General features: G+C 39.7%; 1 protein-coding gene across 1 annotated transcript; it reads left to right on the top strand.

Moving 5' to 3' along the window:
- Window positions 1–254: 254 nt before the first annotated feature.
- LOC141756672 (uncharacterized) lies at window positions 255–1,853 on the top strand. Its single transcript, XM_074616610.1, has 2 exons — window positions 255–382; window positions 658–1,853. Exon 2 carries the CDS (start codon window positions 667–669, stop codon window positions 1,543–1,545), a length of 879 nt encoding a protein of 292 aa, XP_074472711.1. The 5' UTR covers window positions 255–382; window positions 658–666; the 3' UTR covers window positions 1,546–1,853.
- The last annotated feature ends 7,477 nt before the right edge of the window (window positions 1,854–9,330 follow it).

Here is a 9,330-nt window from a genome sequence, read left to right as displayed (position 1 = left end):
GGATCTCAATGCAAAAAACTTCAGATTACCTTGATAATTTCTTCTGATATAAAAATGCTCTTTAAGAGAGCTCAGGAGGTAGACACAAACACACACACACACACACACACACAAGGCGTTGGCCAAGGTAGCTTTGGTGCTTCTTTTTCCAGTAAGTCAAAGTTTGAGTGTGACAACATTTACATTTACATGAAGAAATCATGATTTTAAACTGTTTTCGTAAAGTATTTTATTCTTTGGAATATGACTCCTCCCAAGTAGTGATTACCCAATGACCTTCAACATCTCTATATAAAGGCAGCTGACTTGTGGTAAATACAACAGAATCCAGCAGATCAGTTGAATTCTTACTGCCGCTCTACCAGTCACTGTCAGCAGACACGTAAGTGATTAAGAATTTGTTATTTTCTTGCTGTGGAAAATAGTTTTTCCTGTTTCAGATGTTGATCGATTATATTCAGTGTAAATAGTGTAAATGAGTGCAGCATGCATGCACATTTCAAAAATAATTTATTTTAGACATTGTTATTGTGATCCATATTTGACAACTGATGAAATAATTTCTAATCGTTATAGTGGAGCTCACCTGAAAAGTCACAGTCATGCTGCTAACTTGTCATATTCAGTGTACTCATGGTTTGTCTTTCTTTAATGCAGTTACCCACGATGGCCAAATACATCTCACAAGTCGATGTGTCCCTTGATGAAGCTGATGAGCAAAAGCTCCAACACCAAGGCTTCAACAAAATCAATGTTGATCTGAACAAAGGTGTAGGGGGAAAGTACATCTACATTTGGTACAAACGTGGGTCAGTACCAATCACCAAGCTCCAATTTACATTCACCGATGACATGGCTGTTGGATTGATCAATGCAGGGTACACAAAGATCCCTAAAGATCTCAATGCTGGAGCAGAAGGTGACTTCATCTACCTTTGGTACTTCAGAGGGTCCGGAGAGTACAATACTCCCATAGTGGACATTGATGTCACTACAGATTTAAATAGTGAAGCCCGGAAATTTGAGAATGACTGGGAAAGATTGGCCTGTAATCTGAACCGCAATTCTGGAGGGAACTGGATCCACGCCTGGGTGAAGAGGGAGAAAAAAACCTACATCTGTGATGTCACTGCCACTGATTCCTACGGGTCAGATCACGACCACTTTAAGAATGGTTACATCCGTGTGGATGAAGATACTAACAAGGGTGCAGGAGGATCCTTTGTCTTCATCTGGTACCGTCAGACCACCGACTCCCAGCGTGCACTCAGTGATCTGAATGTCTCCACTGATAATGCCGAGTATCAGACCCTTCAGCAGCAAAATTACATGCCAGTGAGTGTTAACCTGAACGAGGGGACCGGCGGGAAACCGGTGTTCCTGTGGTACAAGAAAGACCAAGTCGACAATCCCATTAAGGCCATCACCCTGCTTCTCAACATAGCTGCTGTCCCAGTGTACAAGAAGGCTGGTGTCACTGTTATTGAAAGAAATCTCAGCAGAGGCACTGAAGGCAGCACTGAGTACGTGTGTTTCTATCAGTGAAAGCCTGAGAATTCTCAACACTCACTGAAGTGAAAAGCAATGTCCAACAATATTGTTAAATCATTTTGGTCATTGCCTCTTTAAATTTGTTTCTTATCTTTTGCTATACAAAACAATGTGATTAATTATATTACAGTATAACTACTGGTAATTATAACTTGCTGTCAATGAAATCAAACCATTTTAAATATAAACATTTATTTCCTGATTTTCAACAACAATGTTAATGAATGATTGGATAATAAGACTCTGTATCACTTTATTCTGCATATTTCCTGCTTTTTAATAAAGACAACTTGGCATTTAAAGTGTGTTTGCTTCAGACTTTTAACAATAGAAACTTCACTTGGAGTACTTTCATGTCTTTTCATCATCTTATTCCATCACTGTTATCATGCTGACAAACCAGAGCCCATATTTATCAAAATGCTAAAAGGGACATTTTGGACTTGAATATGAAAATCAAATCACTTTTATTACTCACAAACTGAGGATAATCTTGATGATTTCTTCTGATATAAAAAGCTCAGGACGTCTCTTAAAGTTACAGTTACAACAAATAACTTTTTGTGATATTTGCTTAAACTGTCATTATATCCTGACAGTTGCACATGAGACAGATCATCTGTGAAAAATTAGAGATGTTCTGATATAATTTTTTCCTTCCTGATACCAATTCCGATACCTGAACTTGTGGTATCGGTCGATACAAGTACCAATCAGATACCAGCATGATAAAAAAATACAGTTATTATTATTATTATTATTATTATTAATAATAATAATAACAGCTGTTTATTACTGACCATGTATGGATGTGATATGATGACTATCTTTGTTGTATGGCCTGGTTCAGGTTAAACCCTTTGTATAACATGAACAAATACCCACAGAGAATGAATGCAAAAGAACTTTCTTTTATTATTCGGTTTGTCAGTTACAAAGAACATAAATAAATGAAGCTCTGAATAAATAACAATTCCATATTCTCTTTACTGTCTCCTCAGTGAAAAGCCTGTGTGCTAACCACACCCCGTACTAGGGTACTGCCACCCCTCAAAGCGGTGGAACCCTTATGTACTGTACATATCACCGTTTTACTTGTTAGATTTTCCACTGCGAGACATTTTCCTCCCTCTGACTACCGTTACCGCTTCACTCTCCACTAGCACTGCACTCTTGTTTGCTATTATCATGTGAGAAACTACCTGCTATCAGTTCTTCTTCGCTGAGCTAAAACAGTAGCTGCCAGTGGCATCCATGACACAGCCAGGGTGACAGCACAGTGAAGGCTACTTTGGAGCAGCAAAGAATTGATTTCAGGTTAAGCAAGTTAAATGAAACATGAATCAAGAAACATAGTTTAATTTACTATTTAACTGTAAACTTAGAAAGATTATGACCCAGCAGCCATGTTGAAAACAGTTGAATCATAACTAACCACCGCCCACCGGCCGGAGCAGGCCTTGAACATACACACACACACACACACACACACACACACACACACACACACACACACACACACACACACATACAGTCCTGTTTTCATAACTTTTGAGAACATTACATTTACTTACATTCATTTCCTGGAGACTTATCCTAACCCTAACTGTAACTGCTACATGCCTAATCCTAACTCTTACCCTAACCTTAACCTAAACCTAACTTTACCCTAAACCAAGTACTCACCGTAAAATATAATGATTTACATTATGGGGATGTGCATTTTGTCCCCTTTTGGAAGGACAGTCCCCACAGTGTGACCGTGTGAACAGGCTTGTGTCCCCACAACGTGGGTAATACAAACCTACATACACGAGAAAACAATGGGGGTTTGTTTTTGGAATGAGTTTTTGGGCCAATGGTGCATTTTTCTGACTATTGAGCTGTCGGAATAACAGGTTGTCGAAACAATGGCATGGTACCGCTAACCCGGACGTGATGTCAGGGCTTCGGCTCTCTATGCTCTTGTGTTGTACAGATAAACATTACAAATGACTTTGTTAACTTCAATCATTTTGTTCAGTTCAGTACAAATAGTTTTATCATGTTTGTTCCCTTTTCTCTAAGCTTAGCAATCACATCACCTGAAGCACTAAACACGCAAGCTCACAGTAAGCTAAACATTTGTACCTAGAGGTTTTGTTAGTGAGGCTAAACAAGTATCCATTCAAAAGGCAGGGAATGCAGATAGTTAGTGAGCTTAACAAGTGCAGCACAGAGACAAGCCTTCATCTCCAACGCCCTAGTTAGAGAGCAAGCTACATACTACCATACTATCTCGTATGCCAGAAAATAATTTAGTATATCCCAATACATAATATGTCAAATGTAGTATGCCAAAAATACCATCTGGTTGCATTTTGCAGTATGCAAGCCAGGAATGCTTTCCTGGCTATTCTGACACACAATCCTTTGCACGGCAAATATATGTGCAAGAGGGTTCAAGGTTATGATGAAATAGTATGTCCCAATTGTATGCAAGAAAGCTGCGGTTTAAACCATGTGCTATAGATTGTTAAAATAGGGCCCACAATGTGTTAGTGAGTTTTAGAGTTGCTGATAGGCAGTTTTTTTTTTTTTTTTTCACAGTGAACAGAGCCCATGGATGTATAAAGAGAACTGGATAACAGCGTTGGAGGCGGGGCCCCGTTCATTCCTATGAAAATTGCTCAGTTGCACACGAAGCCAAAATGCCTCGACTTCCGAGTGGAAAAGTACCTGGATCTTCCACATCCATTGGGTCCATGGAGCAGGCGCAGTACGTCGGCTCTGTCACATGGCTCTATCACAGGGTCACAGCCGTCATGCTGTCGTCACGGCTTGCAAACTCCGCCTCTGAGCCCTCGCTCCAGTCTCGCGGCTGGGTCTCATTCACATGAACAGAGGTAGGAAAATAGCTCTGTTTTCGGCTATTAGTGAATTTTTTATAATAAAAATGTATCACCAAAATAATCAGTTTGTAGCTAAATGTCTGCATAGAACTTCCCAACACATATGCACACTCCCACACAGGTTCCCATTGAGTGTTTTGTCAGTTCTGTGAAAGTCACGCTTGCTTTGAGTAAAATAGATAATCTGCTCAATCAATCTGTTGAGGAAATGTGACTCAAGAAAAGAAAACAAGTTCATCTTGTTTTTCTTAAAAAAACAACAACTTCTTCCTCATGGGAACACGTGTGTGTGTGTGTGTGTGTGTGTGTGTGTGTGTGTGTGTGTGTGGGCGTGTGCGTGTGTGTGGGTGTGTGTTTCACTGAACAAGACCAAATGAACCCTTCTCTCTAACTGGGATGTCTGCTACTTGCCCAGGAAGAACGACAAATCGATACAGTCAAATCACATTTTGACATCATGTTAGGCTTATATAGCCTACCTAGATACAACGTTAAGTAATGCAGCAAAGGTACTGAATGAACGAGCAAGGACCGATTGAATCAGCCTCGAGTTGAGACGGACTGCACGGCAGGTTAATGGTGCATTCACATGCTGCCCGGATGGAATCATTTCCAGAGTTGGGAAATTGTTCATTGTGACCATCCAGTGATGTCAATCAATTTGAAGAACATATATGACACATGGACATGTCAGTCATGGTCTTTCCCGAATAACCAATTTGGATTCGGGTGCATCCCTAATATAAATAAAGTTGTCTTTACTTTGCTGTGATGTTCATGACAACAGTTACTGTCTCTTTATCTGGATGGTTATATTTTTTAATTCTAAACACTTTTAGACAAGATGGAATTATAATAAAAATGTACCGCCAAAATAATCAGTTTGTAGCTAAATGTCTGCGTAGAACTTCACAACACACATACACACTCCCACACAGGTTCCCATTGAATGTTTTATCAGTTCTGTGTAGGTCACGCTTGCTTTGAGTAAAATAGATAATCTGCTCAATCAATCTGATTGGGAGGACTTCTATCTAGGAGGAAATGTGACTCAAGAAAAGAAAACAAGTTCATCTTGTTTTTCTTAAAAAAAAAAAAAACTTCTTCCTCATGGGAACACGTGTGTGTGTGTGGGCATGTGTGTGTGTGTGTGTGGGCATGTGTGTGTGTGTGTGTGTGTGTGTGTGTGTCCACTGATTGTGTAAGTATATATATATATATGTGTAAGTATATTTTATGTATGCCTGTTTCCTAGAAATCTAATCTTAATTCTAGTTGTAGTTCTTTTCTCACTTTTCTCACCTACCCAATTGCTAATTTAGTAATTTCTTCCTGACACTCCTTTATCTCAAGAGGGCCTTATTCCAATGCTTATTTAGGACCTCACTTCATTACACTGTTTCTTACACAATAGTATACTTATTTAAGCAGTTATTGTTTCAGAACTCATTTATTCCTGTCAGTGGTCCACAGAAGATCGTGTGAGTGTTCACAGAGTGGATAACCTTTGCTGGGCTCAAAGCAGCAAAAATCCATGTCTTAGTCAGGAGAAAGACACTTAATAAAGGACAGATTTTTCTCTCATCTAGACGGGTTTCCTGAAAAAGAGATGAATTGGAAAGTCCCCGGTGCGATTCCCGGATGGCCAGACCATTTACTGCATGTCATTCGCCTACTCTCTTTCCCAAATTTACTTTCCCTCCACTATCAAATAAAGGCATAAAATGCTCCAAAAATAAAAAAAAAGAGCAATAAATACGGTATAAAATGGCTCTCAGGTGACTAAAATCAGCTCCCCATTCATTTCATTAGTGAAGGATGTGAGATATATTTTCTTATTGTCACCTCTTTTACTTGGTGAAGTGTTCAATCCGATTGAACTTTTAAGGCCTGGTCACACCAGCATTTAAAACGATGAATTTATATGAGAAATAAATGCAATTCCACCTCAACAATAGATCTGAATGGCTGATCTGATCTGAACCCTAAAGCCCCCCCCGCCCCTCGAATAACAAGCAACTTCTATTTTCATCCTCATTATTTGTGCTTTCCCGAATAACCATTTCGGATTAGGGTGCATCCCTAATATAAATAAAGTTGTCTTTACTTTGCTGTGATGTTCATGACAACAGTTACTGTCTCTTTATCTGGATGGTTATATTTTTTAATTCTAAACACTTTTAGACAAGATGGAATTATAATAAAAATGTAGCGCCAAAATAATTTGTTTGTAGCTAAATGTCTGCGTAGAACTTCACAACACACATACACACTCCCACACAGGTTCCCATTGAGTGTTTTGTCAGTTCTGTGAAAGTCACGCTTGCTTTGAGTAAAATAGATAATCTGCTCAATCAATCTGATTGGGAGGACTTCTAGGAGGAAATGTGGCTCAAGAAAAGAAAACAAGTTCATCTTGTTTTTCTTAAAAAAACAACAACTTCTTCCTCATGGGAACACGTGTGTGTGTGTGTGTGTGTGTGTGTGTGTGTGTGTGTGTGTGTGTGTGTGTGCGTGCGTGCGTGCGTGCGTGCGTGTGTGTGTGTGTGTGTGTGTGCGTGCGTGCGTGCGTGCGTGCGTGCGTGTGTGTGTGTGTGTGTGTGTGTGTGTGTGTGTGTGTGTGCGTGTGTGTGTGTGTGTGAGTGTGGGCGTGTGAGTGTGTGTGGGTGTGTGTGGGTGTTTCACTGAACAAGACAAAATGAACCCTTCTCTCTAACTGGGATGTCTGCTACTTGCCCAGGAAGAACGACAAATCGATGCAGTCAAATCACATTTTAAAATCATGTTGGGCTTATATAGCCTACCTTGTTACAACGTTAAGTAATGCAGCAACGGTACTGAATGAACGAGCAAGGACCTATTGAATCGGCCTCGAGTTGAGACGGACTGCACGGCAGGTCAATGGTGCATTCACATGCTGCCCAGATGGAATAATTTCCAGAGTTGGGAAATTGTTCAATGTGTATATGGGTTCTATTGTTAAACTTGCTACATTAAATCAAACCATTTGAAATTGCTCAAGAACAATGCTAATGAATGATTGGATATTAAGGCTCCTTTTCACTTTATTCTGCAAATTTCTTTTCAATAAGGTCAAGGTCAAGGAAAACTTTATTATCCCCTAGGGGCAATTTGTTGTTCAGTCAGCAGTTACACACAGCCATCAAACAACAACAATAAACACAATAAATAGCCTATTAAAGGCAATAAATACAAAAAGGCCTACAACATACAACATTACAGGGCATTTTTTAGGAAACCAATGGCGGTCGGAACAAAAGAATTTCTGAGCCTATTGGTCCTACATGTAGGCAAACTGTATCTGCGGCCTGACGGGAGCAACCTGAACTCATTGGACAGGGAATGGCTAGGATCAGCGAGGACCGACTGAGCCTTCCTCAAGGTCCTACTTTGGAACAAGGGAGTCAAGTCATTAAGGGTGGTGCCTGCAATTTTGCTGCACACTTTGACTATGCCCTGAAACCTGTTTCTGTTTTTGAGGGTAAGCAACCCATACCAGCTGATAAAAGAGAAGTTCAAGACAGATTCGAAAAAACAAGAATAAAACATTTTCATAGAAGTGTTGTCCACCTTAAAACTACAAAGTCAACTAAAGACAACTTGGCATGTGAAGTGTGTTTGCTTCAGACTCTAAACAATAGAAAATGCATTAATTTCCATCATGTTATGCCCATCACTGTCATCATGCTGACACACCAGGGCCCATATTTATCAAATTGCTAAAAAGGGACATTTTTTACTTGAAAATGAAAAATCACAGTACAAATCCTTCACTTTTATTACTCACAAACTTCAGATTAAATTGATAATTTCTTCTGATATAAAAATGCTCTTTAAGAGAGCTCAGGAGGTAGACACAAACACACACACAAGGCGTGGTCCAAGGTAGCTTTGGTGCTTCTTTTCAAGGAAGTCTGAGGTTGAGTGACAACATTTAATTAAAAGTAATCAAGATTTTAAACTGGTTTTGTAAGGTAGTTTATTCTTTGGCATATTACGCCTCACAAGTAGTGATTTCGCAATGACATTCAACATCTCTGTCCTCTATATAAAGGCAGCTGACTTGTGGTAAGTACAACAGAATCCAGCAGATCAGTTGACTTCTTACTGCCGCTCTACCAGTCACTGTCAGCAGGCACGTAAGTGATTAAGAATTTATTTTTTTCTCGCTGTGGAACATAGGTTTTTCTGTTACAGATCTTAATTGATTATATTCAGTGTAATTGGTGTAAATGAGTGCAGCATGCATGCACATTTCAAAAATAATTTATTTTATACATCGTTATGGTGATCCATATTTGACAACTGATGAAATCATTTCTAATCGTTATATTGGAGCTCACCTGAAAAGGCACAGTCATGCTGCTAACTTGTCATATTCAGTGTACTCATGGTTTGTCTTTCTTTGATGCAGTTACCCACGATGGTCAAATATATCTCAGAAGTCGATGTGTCCCTTGATAAAGCTGAAGAGGAAAAGCTCCAACACAAAGGCTTCAAGAAAGTCAATGTTGATCTGAACAAAGGTGCAGGGGGAAAAAACATCTACATTTTGTACAAAAATGTGTCAACTCCAATCACCAAGCTCCAATTTACATTCAACGATGGCATGGCTACTGGATTCATCGATGCAGGGTACACAAAGATCACTAAAAATCTCAACGCTGGAGGACAAGGTGACTGTGTCTACCTTTGGTAGTTCAGAGGGTCCGGAGAGTATGATACTCCCATAGAGGACATTGATGTCACTACGGATGCAAAGAGTGAAGCCACAAAGATTAAGAATGGCTGGGAGAGACTGGCCTGTAATCTGAACCGCAATGTTGGAGGGAACTGGTTCCACGCTTGGGTGAAGAGAGAGAAGAAA

The sequence above is a fragment of the Sebastes fasciatus genome, chromosome 18 (genome assembly GCF_043250625.1).
Source record: "Sebastes fasciatus isolate fSebFas1 chromosome 18, fSebFas1.pri, whole genome shotgun sequence".
Taxonomy (NCBI): domain Eukaryota; kingdom Metazoa; phylum Chordata; class Actinopteri; order Perciformes; family Sebastidae; genus Sebastes; species Sebastes fasciatus.
Note: the sequence above shows the minus strand (reverse complement) of the source record. Positions and strands in the feature narration are given on the sequence as shown.

Excerpts from the sequence above, each read along its gene's own strand:
- LOC141756672 (XM_074616610.1), top strand. The coding sequence starts at position 667 with ATGGCCAAATACATCTCACAAGTCGATGTGTCCCTTGATGAAGCTGAT.